This window comes from Dromiciops gliroides, chromosome 3 (assembly GCF_019393635.1).
Source record: "Dromiciops gliroides isolate mDroGli1 chromosome 3, mDroGli1.pri, whole genome shotgun sequence".
In the NCBI taxonomy this organism is placed as follows: Eukaryota; Metazoa; Chordata; class Mammalia; order Microbiotheria; family Microbiotheriidae; genus Dromiciops; species Dromiciops gliroides.
In genome coordinates this window covers 416,896,068-416,918,520 of record NC_057863.1, presented here as the reverse complement: position 1 = coordinate 416,918,520, position 22,453 = coordinate 416,896,068, and the positions used below count along the sequence as shown (strand labels likewise).

General features: G+C 38.7%; 1 protein-coding gene across 4 annotated transcripts; it reads left to right on the top strand.

Annotated features, from left to right (window-relative positions):
* Positions 1–211: 211 nt before the first annotated feature.
* On the top strand, positions 212–20,716 carry NABP1 (nucleic acid binding protein 1). Of its 4 annotated transcripts, XR_006355576.1 has the most exons (7): positions 809–1,582; positions 2,021–2,159; positions 8,290–8,361; positions 10,156–10,231; positions 10,703–10,769; positions 11,662–11,963; positions 14,424–20,716. XR_006355576.1 is itself a non-coding variant. In XM_043992808.1 (6 exons), the coding sequence occupies exons 3-6, from the start codon at positions 8,300–8,302 to the stop codon at positions 11,853–11,855; spliced, it is 399 nt and encodes a 132-aa protein (XP_043848743.1). In that variant the 5' UTR covers positions 212–409; positions 2,021–2,159; positions 8,290–8,299; the 3' UTR covers positions 11,856–14,412. The 4 variants fall into 4 exon arrangements, 3 of the variants coding, with proteins under 3 accessions (XP_043848743.1, XP_043848742.1, XP_043848741.1); XM_043992808.1 differs by lacking the exons at positions 809–1,582; positions 14,424–20,716 and adding an exon at positions 212–409 and having other exon boundaries at positions 11,662–14,412; XM_043992807.1 differs by lacking the exon at positions 14,424–20,716 and having other exon boundaries at positions 11,734–14,409.
* The last annotated feature ends 1,737 nt before the right edge of the window (positions 20,717–22,453 follow it).

Genomic DNA, 22,453 nt, shown 5'->3' with positions numbered 1-22,453 from the left:
CTTCATTTGTAAATAATCGTCAAGATCTTTTCAGTTCTAACGTTCTATGAAAGAATGAATGAAAAGTCATTTAAGTTCTTGCTGGGCGCCAGGCCCCACGCTAAGGGCAGAGGATACAAATTCAAAGACAGTCCCTGACCCTATGAGCTTGCATGTTAGCCACTCCCTACCCCCACCCCCCTTTCCAAACGTACAATTGAGGTGGCGAGAGCATGACACTGACAGCTTACAGCACGCGGGATTTAAATCCCGGTTCTTTTGTTAGAGCCTGTGTGACTTCTAGCTCAAAACCTCTTGAGTCTGAGTATCCACTTTTCAACCCAATCACTGGGGCTGGCCCCCAATGAGAACTTTTTTTTTTTTTAAATCAAATCCCTTCCACAACTATGCAAGGTTTAGGGCTGGAAAGGTGAGTAGGTGGGGGAGGTGTGGATCTAGAAGAAGGTGAAGGAGGACTGGAGGAGGATTGGAGAAGGACGAGGAGGAGGAGAGGACCCGGAAGGAGGGGGAGGGGAAAGAGAGGAAGAAAAGGATGGGGAGAGGGAAGAGAAAAGAGGAGGTGGGGGGGCAGGAAAAGGAAGGGGAAGGAGAAAGGGAGGAAGGGGGGGTAGGGAGGAGGAAGGGGAAAGGAAGAGGGGACAAAGAGTGTAAGGCATGCTAAGTGTCACATTCAGAATTTAGGCAGGAGGGCGAGGCTCCCGGGCCCGCCCCCTCCTTTCTCCCCTCCTCCGCCGCGCGGACGTGCTGACGACACGCCTGTGGCGTCACAAGGGGCGGGGCGAGTCGGGTCTGCCTGCCTGGGCCAGCGGCTCGGCGGCAGAATCGGTCAGTCGCTGTCGGGGGCTGGAGCTCAGTGCACACTCTCTTGCTCTGTCTGCCTCCTTCGCACCCCACCCTTGCCACCGACCCCCCCTCCCAGTCTCTCTTCCCGGGTCCCTTAGCACGCGCGCGGACCCGGCGCCCCGGCGCGTGTGTGTGCGTGTGTCTGTGTGTGTGCGCGTGTGTGAGTGAAGCCGCGCCAGGGGCTGGAGGGCCGGCTCGAGAGCCAAGCCGGGCAGCGCGGAGCGCACAGCCTGGTCTCCCGGGCTTTCCCTTTTTTACAAAGCAGGGCGTTTGCAGCGAGCGCTCGCTCCCTTTACTCCCTTCCATTAAGTGGGTAGCTGCGGCCGCGGCCGTGTTGCCCTGAGCCGGGCTGTGTGGTCTCCGTTGCCCCCGCCACTCCCTTTTCGTGTCTCCTTCCATTTTCCTGCTGCTTCGATTCCCCCTTTTTCTTAGGGGGATCCAGGAGGGCGGGTTGATTAGACGCCGACCGTCTGCCCCCCGACTCCCCAGTTCTTCTAAGCTTCCCTGGCTCACCCCAGGTCGAGCCTCTTCTGCCCCCTCCCCCGCCCCCATCTTGCCCCCGAGGGGTGGGATGCTTTGTCCTCTGCTCGGTCACAGTCGTAGCAGCCTCCGACACTGCCCGCCGCCGCACCTGCAGCCGGTCTCAATATGAATGGGGCGAACGACCCGCACTTCTTTATAAAAGATATTAAGCCCGGGCTGAAAAACTTAAATGTCGTCTTTATTGTCCTGGAGATAGGTAAGTAGGGTCCCCGCCGCTGGAGCTACATCCCCCCCCCTCTCCTTCTAGGCTGCTGCAACCCCCCCCTTTCCCCCTCCCCCCGTCCTTGCGCTCCCTCCCCACGAGGAGGTGCTTCACGCGTGTTCACACCCCACTCCCCCGTGGCCTTCTCCTTACGCACGTGGCCGCTTTCCCAGTCCCCACATGTAGACCTGCTCCAGTGTCACTCGTTAGCTTTTCCTTCCCTTCTACTTTGTGAAACCCCCCGTGGGAGGGAAGGGGTGACCTTGCCGTCTCTTCTCCCTTTCGGGGAAAGGAAAAAAAAAAACCTTCCCCTCGAGGACGTGGAGAGCAGCCCTCGCCGAAAGTCTCTTCTTCCTTAAAACTAACATGACCTGAGTCTTATTTTTTTTTTCCCTTTTCTTCCACCTCTCTGGGTATTTTAAATTCTCGCAGGACGAGTGACCAAAACCAAAGACGGCCACGAAGTAAGATCGTGCAAAGTAGCAGATAAGACGGGAAGCATCACTATCTCGGTGTGGGATGAAATCGGAGGTCTTATCCAGCCCGGGGATATAATTCGATTAACCCGAGGGTAGGTGTGCAGAAAGAGAGGAGAGTGCACTACTCCTCTGAGTACACACATCCACGCTAAAGTTTGTGAAGCACTCACAGCCTTCTTCCCTCTGCAGTAAAGCAATAGGTTTCAGTATGATCTGGGGGTTTTAGGTTGTAAGGGGGGGCTGGGGGGTAGTAAATTGGGCTTTTTAATAGATTGACATCCAGTCCTCTCTACATTTGCCCGTAAATGAATAAGGTTATCAATCTCTCTCTGGAGTGAACCACTGCTTCAGAACCTGCCTAAATTTTACGGGGTATATATATATGTTTACCTGGTACCTGGAAGAGGACAAACCTGAATTGGAGAATTTAGTTTCTGTTAGTATGTCAAAGGCAGGCTGTAATCATAAGCTAGCCATTTGTATTCTAGATAGCTAGAAACAATGTCTGGTCTTCCTTTTGTTATGTAAACTTGAGTGTAATCCTATTGTTTTTTTCCTTAGATTTTTATCAGGTAGAATGACATGTAACATTCTGGTCAGGTAAATTGGGGGGAAATAGCATAGTATTGTACTAAGAACTATTTATTTAGATCACAAAGCGAAAATAAATTTAGCACATAGGAGTTATATAGTACAATATATAGTTCCAATTATATAGTACAATTATATAGTTCCAGCATCTGCAGGAGCAAATTAATGAACTTATTGGGAGTAGGTGTGATAGAAGTGTTGATAGACTTTCCAGGGAACTAGGAAGTGGATTTGGAAGTTTTTGCAGTAGATTATTGTAATATTTTTGTGAGTCATAACTGCAGGGAAGTAGGGTGGGGATTGATAATAGTCATAATAGTATAATGTAGTCAGGCATGTTACCTTGATGCTAAGGAACTCAGAACACTTAACAGGCATTATCTTAATATTTTTATAACATCTCCAGGAAGCAAGCCTAAGAGCTTGTATCTTCAAAGCAGGAAGTTGGAGACAGGTTTTATTCTTGGCTGTATATTGACTCATTGACAATGAATCAAAATGACAATGAGACGTTAAGTGGTACCTTTTTCATAGCTAGATAAGAATTCATAAACATAATTCCTATTTTGGAGGAGATGGTGAAGCTTAAATAACATCTAGAATATTAGCATTCCCATTCTTATACCTAGGATTAAAAATACTAGATAACTGATTATTCCTCCAAATTTTCTTTCTCGTATATATGTATTTGAAATCTTGGCTTTTAAGGAATGATTCTTTTGGTAAGATTATAGATGTAGAGTAGGAAGGGACCTTAATAATTATTAAAAATAGTAATAAAAGCTAGCATTTACATAGTGCTTTAAGCTTTGCAAAATGCTATACAAATATTCTCATTTGGTTCTCTAAACAATCCTTGGAGTAAGTACTATTATTTATCCCCATTTTATAGATGAAGAAAGTGAGGCAGAGAGATTTGGTCAATAATAGCCCAGGGTTACATAGCTAGTAAGGCGTCTGAGGCTGCATTTGAACTCAGTCTTCCAGACTCCTAAGTTCTAAACACTGTTATCTTTTGTGCCACTCAGTTGTCCTTGATGACCTTAGAGGCCATGCAGGGCAAAATACCCTGCTTCCCCCCAGTTTCACAGATGAAGAACCTAGTCCTAGAGAAATTGTTATATGCCCTGGGTTACAAAGTAAGTGACAGAGCCAGGGTCTGAGCCAACAAGGTCCATCTACCTACACACCTTTCCACTGTATCAGACCCTTGCCTGTATTAAGGTAGAATTTTTTTTTTTTTAAACACACTGGGGGTTTTGAAGCCAATGTGTAGGACTAGGTGAGCAGAAAACAGGTTAGAGATCAACTCCCTCACTTTTTAGAGAAATGAAAGGGTGAGAAGTCATGTAGAAGAAAAAGGTGCCTTGCTTACCTCAGGTGCTCTGATTCTAAATTCATTTCCCTCTACTTCACGCCTCCTAGTTTAAAGAGATGAGTGATAAAGAATAACAAAAATGCTTTTTCAAATAAGTTTCCTTCTATGTATAGTAGTTTGCATTTTTGTGATATAGTAATTTGTTTTTTTTTCCCAGAAAACACTGCCTACTTGGTATTTTAATTCATAGTCCTCTATTCCAGTCCTAAAGTTACTCTTCAGAGTAATTGTAACATATTCACAATTTGCTTTTGCAAAACCCCGCCTCCCCCCCCAATAAAACCCAAAACTACATTGGTAACTAGAACATGAGTATCAGCATAGTGTGTGTGACCAAGGCAGCACTCAATGATTAAGGAATTTGGTCAAAGGAAAATTAACAGTCTGGTAATGGAGCTGGAATTCCATAGGCATAAACTGTAGTATCAACAGAGACCACAATGTCAACCATTCTCACAGAGAAGGCTTCACAGAAGAGCACTGGTAAAACAGTTTTGAACCAAAGGTCAGGCCTAGTGCTATAAATGTGTTATATGGAAGAATTAATGTTTTAGTTAGATAATTTGACTTTTACAAACTATGTTATAATGTAAACTCAGAAAATTAATACATTCTCTTTTTTGTGTGTGTGTGAGGCAGTTGGGGTTAAGTGACTTGCTCAGGGTCACACAGCTAGTAAGTGTTAAGTGTCTGAGGCCAGATTTGAACTCAGGTCCTCCTGAATGCAGGGCCAGTGCTCTATCCGCTGTGCCATCTAGCTGCCCCAAATTAATACATTCTCAAATATAACTTAATGTATGCTGCAGTAAAAGCAGGTAACAGTGAAGCTTAAGGATTTTCAAAAATACTTTATTTTATGCATTTTCCATAAATTGAAAGCTTTCCCTTCAGATTTTATGCAATGTAGCTTTAAACTATCTGGTACCATACTCCTGCAAAGTGGACAAACCCTAGACAAAATTAATTTAAAATATCTTGATACTCAAATTCAGTGCAGAAAAAAAAACAAACAAAAACATTTAATTGAATATAAAGTTTAGGGCCTTTTGTTCAATCTTTAGACTTAGAATCTAGAAAGGATTTTAGTGTCCTGAATTTTACCAATGAAATACTCAGTATTTCAGGCTCAGTAATTTAATCCTTGCTCAGTTTCTCAAAGGTAGTAAGAGATTTTGAACGGATTCCAGCTTAAGCAGCACTAATTTAGCTATTCTTCTAAACTCTAGTTTTGTTGTATCTAAAAATTTTTTCCCCTGTGTGTGTGTGTCCCACCTTGAATTGAATCCTCCATATTAACAGCAGCAATAACATCAAAAAACAACACACACACACACACACACACACACACACACACACACACATACCCTCCCTTCTAGGACATAGCCGCCTCATAGCTCATATATATTGAGGACTGGAAGGAATCTCAAAGGCCACCAACTCCATTCCCAAATGAAGATGCTGAGGACCAAAGTGCTGAATTTCTTGCATGGATTGAGAACCCATGTTCTTTTTACTGTACTGCACTGCCTCTCCTAGTGTACCTTTCCATAGGCTCTCATGCAAGAAAACATTGTGCGCAAGCTATTAATGTTGTCTTTAATACATTTGCTCTTAAATATTTTATAACTAAGTCATACTACACCTACAAAATGCCATCACCACAGTAAGCCAGTACTAAATGCCAAGCACTGCAGTAGACCTTGGTGATAAAGACAAAAAGAAGAGAGAGTTTACTGTCTTAAAAAAAGCTTATGTTCTATTCAGGAAGATACAATAGACATACCTAAGTATATATATAATAACCTAAATACAAGATAATTGGTTGGGGGAGCAGTGGGGGATTAGAAGAAGTCACTCTCAACTGTGGAGATAGGGAAAGAACTCATGTAAAAGATGGTATTTATCAGTGGCCAGTGTTGAAAGGTACAATAAGTTTCAAGATTTTGTTATTTCACATGTACAGGTTGGAGTGGGGAAAATGAGTTTGAATTCTCAAACAATTGCTAGTTCTGTAGACTTGGGCAAGTTACTTAACCCTCATACCTCAGTTTTTCTGCTTTGTAAAGGGGGGAGATAATAATAGCAACTGCTTTACAGAGTTATTGTGAATATCAAATGAATTAACACATGTAAAGTGCTTTTTATGCTATTATTTTGTAGGCTATTTTGCAAGTGATCAGGAACTAGAATAATATTACCCTAGGTGGCTGGATTCCTAGGCCAGCCCACAAATCCTTTTTAATTCATAATACTCATTTAATATGGTTTTATTTTAGTAGACTCTTTAGAATTTTAACTATTCTATTTAACATTGTTTCTGTGCACAGAGTTCCACCTAGACCCCATTTTGGGATGCTAGTCACACATATCTGATCCTCTCCTTCCTTTCCTACCTCCCACAGCAAAGAAAGAATAAAAGGGAAAAAACGCATACGTTTATCACTTGGTTGTAGGGAGTAGGGAATCCTCTAATCCATTCTTGTGGTAGTTGTATGGTAAGGGAAAAGGGATGAGACTTCTAGAGGTCAAGGTGTGATAGTCAGGAGATTGTGCTAAGGCCTGTGACCTCCTACCAAGAGTCCCTTTATTTTCCATTGCTATTCCAGTTTCTTTGACTAAGGTATCTGACCCAGTGTCTGGCCAATAGAAGGCAGTTCATAGCAAGCCCATAATCCATTTCATGGTTTTCTAAGTTTATTACTCTATAACTAGATTTCTTCCCCTTTTAAGAATCTGTGAGGGAGGGGGGACAGCTATGTGGCACTGTGGATTAAAGCACCTGCCCTGGATTCAGGAGAACCTGAGTTCAAATCCAGCCTCAGATTCTTGACACTCATTAGTTGTGTGAACCTGGGCAAGCCACTTGACCCTCATTGCCTGCCTGGCCCCGCCGCCCCCCCCCCCAAAAAAAAGAATCTGTGAAGGAAGCCTATGGTGTACATATATGATAAGGGGTAGGTGTACTTGGGGATACAAAGGATAGACTTAAACATCTGTGTTTTAATAGCTCAGGAGCTCCCTTTAGTGTCTCAAGGGTATTTCATCACCTGGGCAGAATTGGGCTTTGAGGGTTGGAGGTGGGGTGAGAGGAAGAGGAGGTATGGGATAAAAAGGGTGTTTGGGGGTAGTGAAACAGTAGGCTTTGTTAGTTTCATCCTTTCTTCCCTCCTATTAATTGTAGCCTGCACTAGGCTTGCCTTAGAGAAGGTGGGAAGGAGATGCTCCAGGTTGCAACCTGAGATGAGTGGGGGAAGGGAGTTGGAGAAGGGGAAAGGCCCTAGCAGTTGGAAGGAAAGGAAAGGAGTTCCTGGAGATACCCAGCTGGGTTCCCAGGAGATTATTAGTCTCTTTGGAAACCAGTTAACGCAGAGACCTGCCTGTAATCACTTCTGCATATGGTAAAACAAAACAAAACTTCCATTTTTGGCTGGTGTCATTCACACTAAATAACCTACTTAAAATATTTACTGATTTTAGGTGCAGGCAATGCTTGCCCAAATGAATGACTGCTAGTGTCTACTTGTTTTATGATATGATTATAAGCTGTTCAGTCCTTCTGTCATTCTTGATAAATTCTAGCTTCATTTCTAAAGAATGGCAGATTTTTTCTATGTGAAATCAAATGAGTTTCTCTATTCGGGTGTTTTAATGTAGAGTAATAGTTTGTTATGAGACTAATGGAAACTTTATAAAGCCCTGGAACTATTAAATAGTATTTGTTTTGAGCTTAAGTAGGATGCTTTGTTTTAGCATACCAAGTTATATCAATACCCACTCATCCAGATTAGTGATTAAAATTTCATGTGAAGGAAGGCAGGTGAACCTTCTTCCCACTCATGCCAATTTTTTATTACTTTGATTAAACTCTTATAATAGACATTCACCTTCTGATGTGGAGTACAAAATGTTGACACGTGTCTAGTGTGAGTTAAATAAGTATAGCATTAAGCACAACAATGTGCTTAAGGAAGAAGAGGATCCGACACATTGGGTTGACCCTTTGTGGCAAATTAATGGGGGGGAACTTGTTAATATCCCCTGTAGCAAATTATTGGAAGACATGGAAAGGGGAGAGTTGCATGGATGCATGGAATGAATGAATGGGTGGTGAGTTAGCAACATTAGGGTGAAGAATTGTTTCAATCAGATCAAATCATGCTTCCATTAGAGTAATGGAGTAAAGCTTCTGGACTACCTTCAGAAACATTTTGCATGTAGGTACATACATAATTAACTCTGTTTTTCCTCCTCAGATATGCATCCATGTGGAAAGGATGTCTGACTCTCTATACAGGAAGAGGAGGTGAACTTCAGAAAATTGGGGAGTAAGTATTAAAATATGGAAGCTATGGTATACTTAACATGTTGTAAAAGAAATGGTAGGTATGGAGTACAACTTACCTGGAGGTTTTTAAAAATTAAAAAAAAAGAGAGTTAATGCTATTTGAAAGCTTAATTGTATATGGATGAAATGTTAAATTTGTTCATTTGTTTTAATTGTATACCTACTAAATTTGTTTCTTACATGCTTGCTTGGTCTCAGTTATTCAAGCAAAAAACAGTAAAAAAAAATTCCCTGAATCTCTCCCCAGGACCATTCTTCTAGGCCTATTCTACATGTTTTTTCCAAGAATCATCTATGGGCATTTACTGATATCAGCTGCTGTCTTCTAAAACACAAACAAAAACAAAGCGTACAGTAGTTATCTAGGCATAAGTTATAGGCATAAGTTAAAATTTGATTTTTTTTCTGTTCTTGGTGAATGTGTGCTCATGTTAAAACGACTGGCAGCACTGAAAGATTGAAGCCCTCTATTTATTCACAGTCTAGGTACGGTGCAGGCAGCCGCAATGCGAGCTTCCATACACTGCCCTGGTAATGAGCTCCACCTTGACCTGGAGGGACCATCCTCTCTGGGGGTGTAAAGGTAATCCAGCCTCCATGCTAGCCTAGTCATTGGGATGCATTAATACAAGTATGTATATACAGTGACCCAAGTAATTATTCCATTCAGCTTTTGGTTAGGGCTCAGGGAAAAGAAATTAATTTGAGGCCATACATCATATTGGAGATTAATTTGTTGAAAGAAAAGTCACATGTTACAAAAACCTTTTTTAAAAAAAATTAAATCCACAGTGAGGTTTGCAGAATAAGCTTTGTTCAGGGAAGTTGTCAGTGATGAAAGGAGCATGCCATCAATTTGGTTCAGAACCTGGTAAACTTTATGTGGTTAGGTCAAGGGAAAAGGTGGTTTCTTTATATCTGTCTTCTGTATTAATTTGGCTAATGTTGACTCTTACAGGGAGATAAAAGCGAAGGTATGGGGCACTGGTGATCTCATCTGTTTAGGAATAACTAAAATTAATCTTGTTGAGAATAGTAGAAATAAAAGACCATCGAGGTTAAAAGCTTAAGCCATTCAATTCTGAAATGACTTCAAGGTGGTGTTGCTGTTCTTTGTCAGTTGCAGATATACTTTTCCTTTTTTTTTTCCTTTAAATTAGGCTAAGAAATTATTGGTTATAACAATATTATCTGTATATTTAGGTTATAGTGAGTGAGCATGAATGTGAATTGCAGCCTACACCCCCCTATTAAAGTTGCCGCCTTTATGAATAATATTGTCATTGGGGAGACTAGAGATAGGGAGGATGATTTGACTGATTGGATCCAGATATATCCATCCACAACTGAGAAGAACTCTAAGCATATGCTCTACTAAGGTGTGGGTCAATAGAATCATCTTTTGATCTAAAGAATACCACAGGGATGTTCTAATGTTTCTGATGCTTGATATTGAATAATATAGTTCATTGTAGGTATAAAACATACAACCAAAGTACTAAATAATGGAGGAGTGACATTTACAGGTTGTGTTTAATAAATATTTTAATATGTTTGAGTTTCTTTTATTGTTGAAAGGAGGAGATATATGGCTCTAACAGGGAGGAGTAGGAATTTGACTTACCTTTAAAATTTTTTAGTAATTGTTGAATTTGGAAGCAACCTTATCAGGAAAGAAAATTCTTATTTGATTTCTGATCTAGAAATTCTCCAGTTGCCCCCCCCACCCCTTTTTTTAATGCCAGTGGTCATCTAACTTTTGTTTTATTTTCAGATTTTGTATGGTATACTCAGAAGTGCCAAACTTCAGTGAACCTAACCCAGACTATCTTGGACAACAGAACAAAGTGGTAATTAACTGTTTTATGAGCAAACTGCTGTTTTTTGCTATGTACTACAGTTTTATAGATCAATTATTAACAATCTTGTTTTCTTGACACCTTAGCATATATGTAATTATTTCAAAAGGCAGTATGAAATTCTCAAATCTTAAAGCATTTCTCTTTATATATATACATACATACCCCAAAACTTCATGCATATAAGTGTATGTATGTGATTTGCTATTCTAACGGGTGGGAAAAAGGATTTGAGGAAATTTAGTAATTGTATGTGTGCTTACCTGCATTCATTGTATGAATAGTTTAGGTGGAGATAGTGTTGATTAGAGAATTTTACTTGGGCAAACTTTTAAAACCAGTAAATGGGAATGGATAGAAACTTAAAAACATGTATTTCTGTAAGCTTTTGGTACATTTCATGGTCATCTGGTTTCTTTGATGCTATTTTACTTAAATCTTTTTCTTAACATTTTCCTTAAGGCACATGGTGAACAAAAAAATAATTCTTCAGCAAGTAATATGGGTACAGGTACATTTGGGCCAGTAGGTAAGTCTTTGTGTGTCTACTACATGGGAAGTTGAAGAATATGTATATTTTGTAGAAAGAACTCATGGGTTTGGCTTTTAGGAAAAGGCTGTGTTGCCAGAACTATGTAAACAGACCCTTTTGCCTTGGAATTTATAGAAGTCATTATCCTGGTGATTTCATTTGACATAAACTGTTCTTTTGCTGGTATAGTTAATGGTTTCATGTTTATAACTTAGCTTTTCAAACTTAACTATGTAGTATTCTCCTTTAAAAGTTTATTTGGGGGGGAATAAAATTAACTATTATATTTTTAGTCTTAAAAATAACCAAATAGAAATTTACATTTGGGGAACTTGCATAGTGGTATTTGGAGATCAGGTTTTGATGGAAATTTTATTTTTCTTAATGATCACAAGACTGGTTTTTGGGTGATTGGCCAAACTTTTTTTCCTATTTTGTATCTTTCTTAAACTTCTGTACAAATCAAAATTATTGTGTCTGTCTGTCTTAATGTTTCAATAATTGTGTTTGCTAGGGCTTTTAACTCCTACTGTTTCCCATTTTCTCTGCCTTTATTTTCAGTGTAGAGAAGGGACATCTGTTCTTTTTGTAAGTGTTGCTTTCTGACTCTGGTACCTAAGTTAATCTTCCCTCTTCTCTTCCTCTTGATGACAGAACCAAGTACTGTTTAAAGCTATCATACATGCTTACTGAAAATGATCAATTTGGGGGGAAAAAAGAGGCAGTCACTGGAAATGTTTCCCTAGTCTAAGTGTTTATCCGTGTGTGTGTGTGTGTGTGTGTGTGTGTGTGTGTGTGTGTGTGTGTGTGTGTTTGAAAAGGGGATATCTTTATACAGGTGTCAATGTCAGGATCTGGAACTGGTGATGAATTGTTACTGTCGTTTTAGGAAATGGTGTACAAACTGGACCTGAATCAGGGCGATTCCCATTTTCATATAATCATGCCCACTCCTATGCAGGTACTGGGAGAGCCAATGGACGAGGACCTGTAAACCCACAGCTACCAGCAACAGCTAATGTTCAGCCAGTTGTGACCACAATAAGTAATGGGAGGGACCCCCGGAGAGCCTTTAAAAGATGACCTATGCCAAATGTTTCACATACAGCTTGCCTAAACTACATGATGCCCTACTTGAACACTTATTGCACTTTTATTTATGGTTATCTGTGAAAAGTTTGTCCTTTATTGGTATGTTTTTATGTTTTGGTTTGTTGAGACAAGTGATTTGTTTTATGATGATGCAATTAAGCTGCTTAAATGCCATCTGCAAGAATGGTCTATAAAGGAGGGAAAATAGTTTTGGAACAGCAACAACAACAAAAAAGGCAAAAAGCCCCACCCATCAACTGCACTTCACATGGGTGTATGGGTCAGCTTTAATAGCCTCTATGAGTCTACTGTATCCTCTGTATGAACTGTGTAACTCCTATTTGACTTAATGAGAGGTGGGTTTTTTTTTTTTGTTAAAATCAGAAGTTGCCAATTAAAGCAATAACTTCCAAAAAATTGGTTAAAAGATAGCAGCAAATGGTTGAATGTCTTGTGACTCCAAGAAAGATTGATTTTCTGACATAATTCGTGTTACTGCCATTAAGATATTTCCAGTGATTGAACAATCTTAGGCTGATCTTTTATTACCTGAAACAGGCTAGCAGAATTATGAAATATAGCATATTAATGATATATATTATAGCAGGTAATTTTATTTTTAAAGCTACATTTATTTTATTTTGGGCAGGGCTCTAAAATATTCTTTGGCTTAATATTATTAAAGGAAGATTAAAAATTGTCCCTTAAATATTCTTATTTTTCCAAAGCCATCCCTTTTAAAATGTTTTATAACTTTAAAACCTAAAAAAACCTTTAAGAGCATTAGTGTTTACTTAGTTAAAAGTTATGGGGAAATCAAGCAGAATTCAGGTAGAAATCTGCAAACCTATTCATAAATTAATAAGATGCTTATTGTGAAAGCATGACAGTTTTTACATCAAAAATACCTGACTTGCATTGAAGTTTGTAGAAACTTATTTGAATGAGTTTGTATCAGACAACTTATTTTAAAGATAAGTAGCAGTTTCATCATCAACTTCAAGAGTTTCTGAAGAAAATTCATAATAATTTGTATTATTAGCCAAAGATACTAGAATGCCTCTGGTAGAACTGAGTGTAGCTTTATTCAGAATTGCTTGGGAAGTGGATTTTATTTCACTTGATAAATGATTTCCATTCAGTTCCACATTTCTTGTAGGGTGGATTACTAGTGAGTTTTTCATTTGTTAGACTTATTCTTAAAGTTGACCCCTTGAATAAAACTTGCACTAATATTAAAAAAACCTACCTAATTATTTGTCCAGCCTTAAATGTTATGTTGTAGTGAAAACTTGATCTCTTATTTATGTGATTACATAAAGGTATTTTAAAAAAATTATTCCCTGTGGAACAAACCCCATTTAAGGGATCTAGGTTTGCTCTCTTGACACAGACATTGATAAAGACTATCTTTATTGTAGGTATGTTGCTTTTCCTCTTCTCTTTAAATCACAGTGCTTATCTTTCCTGAAAACTACAGAGCATTTGGATTGGGGAGATTGGTGGCCTGAATTTTTTTTTCCTTTGCCTTGGTTACAGAGCATTTCATATTATTCATTTTTGCTATAGAAATGAGTATTTTTTTGTAGCTTGTTGTTAAGTTCATAAAAGTATCCAAAGCCTGAAACCTGCTGCTTTGGTCCTTAAGATAGTGCTGAAGTTGTTGCCATTGTCACAACTGGTGTTAATATTAGGGTTTGTGTTGACGTTGACGTGATGTCTATGTCTGAAAGATTATTTAATATATGTAATTTCCTGGTATACTTTATGGGAATGGATCTTTTGAAAATGAATTTAATTAATTCCTTCTATATATATGAAATTATAAAAGAAAGAGATTGTTTAATAGACATGCAGGCTTATTTTAAAATCTGTCCCTTTTAATAAGCCAAATAATTCCAACCAGATTCCCCAACCAAACTTTTTTTTTTCAACTTTCCTAAGGTGACTTTGGAGCTGTTCATTTTTTTAATAATTAAAATTGGGTCATCTTGTTTTTATTTTGCCCTTTTCCCAAGAACTTTGCATTTCAGGTGTACTTCAGATGAAGTTAGCAAAAAAGCAAAACCATTTAGTATGAAGCTGTGATTGTAAACCCATCCCCACCCCCCCAAAAAAAAATCTCATTTTTTTCCTTCTTGGAATGAATGGTCTCCAAGTTAATTATCTACTTTTCTAACACAGACACTTGCAAAAAGTTGTTTGGTAGAACATTTTTGTACTTTTAAGTACATTACTTTTAAGTGATGTAACACATGATTCCAAAGGAAAGTAAACGTATTATTCACTTTAAAAAAGAAAATAGAGAAATTAAACACTGTACTGCTTTAATTCCCTTGGGTACATCAGCTTTCATGTAATAGGTATTAAAAAAACGAAGGATGTAAGAGGAAGGCTAAATTTGACAGTATTTGCACACTTGATATAAATGTACTGTGGTTTTTAATTGGAACAACATGTCTATGCTTCTTTTGAGGTTAGTGATATTCTTGTTTCAATATTTTACCTTTGTTCTCTTTTTTTCAGTGCCATTTATTAATGAATCTCTTTTCTCTTAAGGAAAGACCCTCCAATACCAAAGCAAGTGACTTACAATCTATAGTGACCTACATTTATCTAACCAGTCTAGTCTACTTGGGCAACACTCATCAAGAAGTCCGAGGAAGAATATTTTCCTGTTTTCCCCTCATTCCAGTTTTTCACTTTACCAACTTATTTTTTAAAAGAGCACTTAAGATGGAAATATTAACATCTACTGGAAAAGCCACTGGAATTGAGTTCCCCACATAATTTCGACATTATGGTTAATTCTGAAGTGGATTGACGTCTCATCAGAAGAACCAGCTTGTTATGGCTTATGCCTCTGTCTTGGGCATGGGGGGATGGGGAGGGGTGGAGGAATGGGTTGCTGAAATGGAGAGAGTGAAAGATGAACAGAGAAACCCAGATGAAATGTCTTTTCATATAGGTGGTGTACCTAAGGCACTCTAGTGTGATCCTATTGTTTCTCTCTTGTTCCTATTTGTAGCTTTACCACTAAAGGCTTAGAATTCACACATAGGATATAATTTATATGTTAAAGCATTAGAAAAATATGAATGCATGTTCAAAGGAAGAAGAAAACGTTTTTGTTTGCAAGGAATCACGTATATCAGACACATGTAGTTCATAGTTGAGCCCAGTAGTAGTCCCTGGCCATTTGAACAGGTCCATCACTTGTATTTGTAAGGCAACTGGACTATTAAGCCATTGTCATCATTAGTAAGACCATAAGTGACTGCTTGTGGTATGTTTAAAGGAATGCTTTTGAGATACAGATCATTTTCTATATAACTGCAACCACTAATTAGTCCATTGAAGTCTCAGTCATATAGTATACTATGAGAGAACAGTACAAATAGGATAAACAAATCATTTTTGATAATGTACAATTGATTAGCACCTAACATAGTTTTAATGATAATAGGCAAAACAAATCCCAAATTAAGGCTTTGTGACAATGATTACTGTTCTGTAAACGAGGTATAGATCTGGACATATTCTAATTGAAGACTAGATGCTTACCCCAATTTCCACCTATTTTCCCTTCCTGTCATACCACTGTTTTGTTTGTTTGTTTGTTTGTTTTTTAAGTGAGGCAATTGGGGTTAAGTGACTTGCCCAGGGTCACACAGATAGTAAGTGTTAAGTGTCTGAGGCCGGATTTGAATTCAGGTGCTCCTGACTCCAGGGCCGGTGCTCTATCCGATACCACTGTTTATTATTCCATGTCTGATATCCTATCCTTTGGGCTTTACCTTCCCTTTGACACAGCTCAGTCTAATGCTTTTGGAGGTTAGCCTTTGCAGTCATTGTCAACCATGATTGTTTTTCTGCCATTGTGCAAATGAAATTGCCTAATCCCCGTGTCAGGTGTTGAACTTTCAACCCTGTTTTATGGCAAAAAAACCTCAAAGTCCTGAGTTGTGAAAAGTGACTATCCTTGTAGTATGTGCTTAGTAACCTTCACATGTCTGTAGAAATCGGCTTTTTTGAGGCAAATAGGATACCAAGTTTACAAACCATGGCCTCCTTTAGGCCTTGTAATCACTGGTTTTTTTTAAGTTGTACCTAAAACTCTTTCCAATCCATCTCCAAATACCACCTTCAGTCCTGTGACTACACGAGCAAACTAGATGGGAGAGAGTTTAGCTTGAACAGCTTTTGGCCATATTTCATATTTTGTAATTGTGACAGATTTTCAGTGCCTAAGGCCATGAACATAACATGGTAAAAACCTCATTCAGAAAAGAGCAGTCATGATTTGTTAGGAAATCTGGAGATTTTAAAAATGCCTTATGTAAAAGTACAGTTATATTAAAGCTGTGTATGGCTATAAGTGAGTGCCATAAGGTTTTTAGAAGGCTCAGTACATAATGAACCACAAATGGCCTTTATCATATAAATGTTTTTGGATCCACCACAGAGGGTACAAGTGTACTGTTAATATTGTAACCTATAAAAGAGCTTAGAATTCATACTTCAAGTAGCAACCTTGATTTAGCTTTTTTTTTTGGTAGGCAATTGGGGTTAAGTGACTTGCCCAGGGTCACACAGCTAGTATGTTAACTGTCTGAGGCAGGATTTGAACTCAAGTTCTGACTCCAGAGCTGGTGCTCTATCCACTGTGCTACCTAGCTGCCCCAGCTATCCTATTTGTAGGTTACTCATTTTATTGGAATTCTAATTTGGGTAGCATAAATATCAACTGAAAATTTAATGATGTAATTCCCAGGTTAACTGATTACTAATACCATCTGGTTACTGGACAAGAGTTGGCTTATGTCATAAGTAGGCCAGAGTGGTTTATTTTTGATTAAGACCTTTTCCATTTCACTCCCCTTTTTAAAACTGGGCAGATTTGACTTGGGGTTGTGGTGGTGGTGGTAAAATTCACCTTTAGTACAACTTCACTCATGTTACATGGCTTCTGGCACCCTTCAGTTTCAAAATACACCATACAAACTCTAATGGAATATGAAAACTTGTAACTCAAGTTGGCTAGAACATAATTGGAACATGTTAAGTATAAATCTTTATATGTAATTTGCGTAAGATTTTCGTTTAGGTTTCCAAACTACGTAATTTACATTACAACCAAAATATTGACATTTTTTATTTTGCGATTATCCTCTGAATAGAGCAAAGTAGATGATGAAACTGATTTATGTGGCTGAGCTAATGTTAGGATTAGGCTATAACAGATTTTTTGACCTGGCCTCTTTTTTTTGGTGACACTGTGCCCTTTCTCAGTGAATCATTGAAAGACTTACCACATAACCAGCAGTGGAGGCACTTTGCTAAAGCACAGCCTATGAAGTACAAAGTAAGATTAAATACCAAGCTTATACCCCTAAAGAAAAATCAATTTTTGACTTGTTAGAATTTAAATCAAGTTGCTATTTAGGTTGACATTGTTAGTTTTCCATACATCAGCACATTCAACCAGCAGTAAGCCCTTATATGTGCCATTAAAACATAAAATTTAACAGTTCAAGGTGCTAGTTGGGAGAACAAAGTTTAGATAAATCAATCCCTGTCCTAAAAGAGTTTAACTTTCATAAAGCAATTAAGGCACCAAGACTTGTAAAAGACTATTCAAGGCCTGACTAGGAAGATTCGAGAGAAGGTGGTGTTTTGAGATGCACAAGATGGTAGGGATTCAGTAGGTAAAGATCATGGAGGGCAGTCTGAAGGCAAACAGGTAGAAGAGTGAGGTGCATGTTTTTCCACTTGTTTCCCTGAAGTTTGATGGAAATTGGGATGGTGGTGAAGAATGAAAGGATTAAGATTAAGAAGACTAAAATCTCACAATCTGGCCCTCCTGAAAAAGCCACTTATTCTGCAGATCTGGCATGATTTAAAATAAAGTGGTTAAGCAAGGTCTTTAATATTTGATCTACTGGCAAGAAAGTATAAACATCTATTGACATTAGAACCTGTTTTTCCTTGGGGGTAGGGATGAGGTGGTGGTGTAGAAAGGAGAGGAGCCAGATAAAAGGAAGTGCATACCCACTAGGGTTGTTTTGTTTCAGTTATGGGGTTTTCTTGACAAAGATAGTGGTTTGCCATTTCCTTCTCCAGCTCATTTCACAGATGAGGAAACTGAGCCAAACAGGACTAAGTGACTTGTCTAAAGTCACAGCTAGAGTCTGAAGCCAGACTTGAACTCAGGAAGTTGAGTTTTCATGACTATAGGCCTGGTACTCTATCCACTGTGCCACCTAACTGCCCAGTGCCATCTTCTGGGCAGATGATATAAATTGTTTGAAATTCTGAAGCCAAGAAATACATTTAAACTTTAGTTCCCATCTTTGGGGAAAATACTGTCACTCTACTGAGACTTTATGCCTACTCATTTCATCACCATATGAAAACTTTAAATGTCATGAGCTAGTCTTAAGAATCTGTTCAGCCCTTTATATTAAAAAAAGAGAAAAAGATCTGAAATTGTAGCAAAAGCAGTTACCCTTCAAGCTCCAACTGTAGAAACTATCAGGGTTTATGGAATCAGGGTGGAAACTTGCCTTCACAGCAAGTAGCAGTTGCCATTAATACTGGTATAAAGTGTTATGATTAAAAATAGCTTATGATAAGTGATGGTTTTGTAAAAACATGAAGTGGAACATAAACCTGTTCAAAATTGTATCCCTTTAGCCCATTGGTATTTTGTAAAATGCTAGACATGTGAATGTTAGTATTTATGCTGTGCGTATATGAGATTTTACTAAATATGTATTTATACATATTCTATATATCTATAGTTTTGACTTAGATCTGTGATTTTTTTCCCTGTGAGCTCCCAGGTGAGGAAACTTCCAAATGAAGATTAGCACACCTCCTGCAACTGCAGTTGCTGGTGTTGCTGAGAAGTGACTTTCACAGGGTCACACAGACTTTAGATGCCAGACTGACTTAAGTGAAGCTGATTACTACCCTATTGCTGCATCAGTGTGTGTGCATCCTCACCACCACCCCAAACACACAACAATTGTTAGGCATTCGAAATAGCATTAGAAATATGAATTAGCTTGTCTCACTTTGTTTTCTTCAATTGCCTGGTACTGTTGCCTCTAAATTTTTTCCCCCTGAGAAATGTTACTTTAGTGATGATCCATGAATACCGAGTATACATGAATGTAAATTTAGTGTTATCAAAGCTTAAAACTCTTTACAACTTAAGGCACATTGTAGGGCGTCTCTGCTCAGACTTGAAAGATTGGCTGCCCTTTGGTGATGTTCTTATGGATCCTAGATGTAGAGTCCTGAGATCTGTGAATTTGGAATTGATCTTATCATACCATGGAGTAAGGCCCTGGAGAATTGTTTCATAGTAACCAAGCTCACCAGAGTGACTAGTTAAGCAGAACATCATTGTTAATTTAGAATGGAAGAAACATCTTGGTGAGATAACTAGTAGCAATTATTTGCTTAGAAAACTCCCTCCTGGTGCGTAGGTTAAGTCCACTCAGGAGACCAAACTATAGACAAGAGGTTGCTTAGCACAGAATAAGAGCAGAGGGAGATGAATGTTCTGAAGAGAGATATTTCCATCAACCTCCCACACATAGAGATGTTTCTATCTAAATAACCAATATTGACCTTTAGAATCTACCCTCTTTCCTTGGAAAGCACTGGATATAGGCTTCAGGGAGACGAACTGTGAGAGCATTACCTTGGCCATACATTTATTGAGGTCACAACTATTAGAATCTCAGATACCTGGAATAGAAAGGGAACTTAATTTATCTAGTCTTAGACTCAGAGTTTGCATGGAAGGACTATGGCCTCATATTCTCTCACTTTATAGACAAGAAAAGTAACCTGACCTTGACTTGAAGAGAGTTGAAGTAACTTGACCAAGATTGCACAGTTAGGCAAGATGTCAGATTAAAAGAATCAAGAGACCTTGTGTTACATCCTGCCTAACACCACTGATGTGACCTAGCTAAGCCCCTTGATGATTTTGCCTCAGTTTTCCTTATTTATAAAATGGGGATTATCATACCTTTACTGGGCTACCTTTCAGGGTTATAATGAGGCTAAGCACTTTCTAAACCTTAATGTGAACTGCTATTAGTGGCATTTAGACAAGGAATCCAGACCTCATGAATCCAGTTTCAAGACTATTATGCTGCTTTATGATAATGTATAAATGTTCCAATAGTTCATATAAATAACTAGGATAACTTTTATACAGCCAAGTTAAGTTTTTTCTTTTTTTTTTCTTTCTTGTCCTCCAGAATTTATATTAAAAGCATTGATAATGACTGTTTCCCCTAACATATACAGTTGAATTCCCCCATCAAAGACACACTGAACTTATAGAGATAAAACTGAACTTAGTCCGAAGCTCTAATTCTTAGTTACCTGCAAGAAAAGCTTAAGGATCCTGAAACAGTCCTGAAGTTAGAAAGAATCTCAGAAACCATCCTCTGATAAATGAATTGAATGTAATTCCCAAAACTTAATTGTGTTCAGAGTACCATTATAGGCTTGGAAAACATAGTTTAGATGAGGCTAAGTTGCTGCACTCATGAAACTTCTCTACTGGACGGAGAACTTTACACATGTAGATGATTACTATAAGACAAATAATAGATCATAAGTATTTTAGAAAACTGCAAAAGCATTACTGTGAGTACTGCAGGGGGGAAATAGGGAGAGGGGAAAATCTTCTTAGACTTTGGGGATCATAACTCTAAAGCTGAGATGAACCTGTTGGGACCAATTTTTAATTGGGGAGTGTTAGCTAAGCGGCTTGCCGCAATATTGGGGCAAGGAAGGAGACCGGCAGCTCTCCTCAAAACAGAACAGGATTTATTTTAGCAAGAAAGAACTTAAAATAAAAAAAAAAAACACAAACAAACAGGATCAGTAGGATCAAGGGAAAGGAAATAAAATGGGGAAAGGGAAATTATACAACTTGTAAAGATACCACCACCTAGGAATCAGCTGAGAATATGCAGCAGACCTCTGTGGTTCCATTGTCCAGCTAGAATGTCCAATTCTCCTCCCCCAATCCCAGAAAAACCCCACACAGCCCCAGCCAATGGGATGGCCGCTCTGACAGTCACATGACTGCCCTCACTAGGCTTCCAATCATTATAATTTTGCCAGGCCCATGTAGGCATCGGTGAGTGGTGATGTGAGGTGCCAGTGCCATGGCAACGGCTACAACCAGTGGGTGGAGCACTGCAGTTTGCGGAGCCCTAGGCCAGTGCTCGCCAAGGCATAAAAACCTCAAATAACAATGAATTCTTTACAAACCTCAGAGACCATCTAGTCCAACTCTTTGAGATGAGAAAACCAAAGCACAGGGGAGTTAAGTGAATTGTACAAGTTCACACAAGTAATGTCTCAGAGACATTGCTAACTCATATATCTTCTTTCTTCCTCCCCTATATTCCAGATTCTGAGAATACAGAATACATCTCTATATATCCTTCCCCATCAGCCTTGATACACTAGAATCTCTTTTGCTTTGAGTCTTTTGGGAGTTAGGACATGTGAGCTTGTCTTTTGGATGTTGTAAGTAATACCTCCTAAGTAGAGTAGGGGTGGGGGGGATTGGGGAAGGATGGAAAGAGCTTCCATCCTAGGCTGCTAGAAGGGGCAGGGTGTGGAGGAAATACAACAGAAAACTTCATGAGTCATCTCTAAAATCTGTGTGTTTGATGGGAATTTTAAGGACTCTCTTTTTTGTGGGGAACTTTAACGACTTCTTTTTAGAAGACAAAGTTGTTTGAAATTGAATTCAAATTCAACAGACATTTGTTAAATGATAAATATATACAAGGCTTTGTCATAGATACTAGGCACAGGAAAAAAAAAAAAACCAACACAAACAAACCAGTTACTGCCCAGAGGGAACTTACTTTCTATTGGGAAGAGCTGGATTGCAACATGTATTTCCATTCTTTGAGAGATTCTAGATACTTCCTTCTTTGCAACAGATCGCTGGACTCAGTCATATCTTCTTATCCTATATACTTGTCCATATTCTTCAGATGTTTCATAAATCATCAATCCAACATGTTGAGTTTTACATTTTATTGGTATCAATAGAGAATTGCCTATTTCTGAAAGAAGCAGAGCTTTAGAAGCTCTAATGTTAAAACATTTTGATTTTTGGTTTCTACCTTTCTCGGAAAATGCACTACCATTCTATTGGGCAAGACTCTCTGGTTACTGATTTAATTACTATGTGAAAACTTAGTGAAATAATCTCTTGCTCACACTGCATAAATTTTCCATTTGCTTTTTTGGTCATACATCATCATAAAATCAAAAATGGAAAGGACCATAGAGGTATGATGTTTAAAAAGTTTGAGAGACATAATTTCTAAGTAATTAGTACTGTATCTTGTCTGGTCCCCCTGTCCAACCCCACGCTGGCCCCCACACCCCTAACTTTCCAGTCAGTATGATAAGTTTATAAGTAGTCAGTATATAGAAGTGATAGCAGGAAATAAGATTGCAGAGGGGAACCTGGAAGTCATGTACAAACTGTCCCAAAATCAAAGGAGCATAATTTACAAATTGTATCA

Coding starts and splice junctions, on each gene's coding strand:
- NABP1 (XM_043992806.1), top strand. CDS start 1,492: ATGAATGGGGCGAACGACCCGCACTTCTTTATAAAAGATATTAAGCCC. Junction 2,160..8,289: donor ATAATTCGATTAACCCGAGG/GTAGGTGTGCAG, acceptor TTTCCTCCTCAG/ATATGCATCCATGTGGAAAG. Junction 10,232..10,702: donor TTGGACAACAGAACAAAGTG/GTAATTAACTGT, acceptor ATTTTCCTTAAG/GCACATGGTGAACAAAAAAA.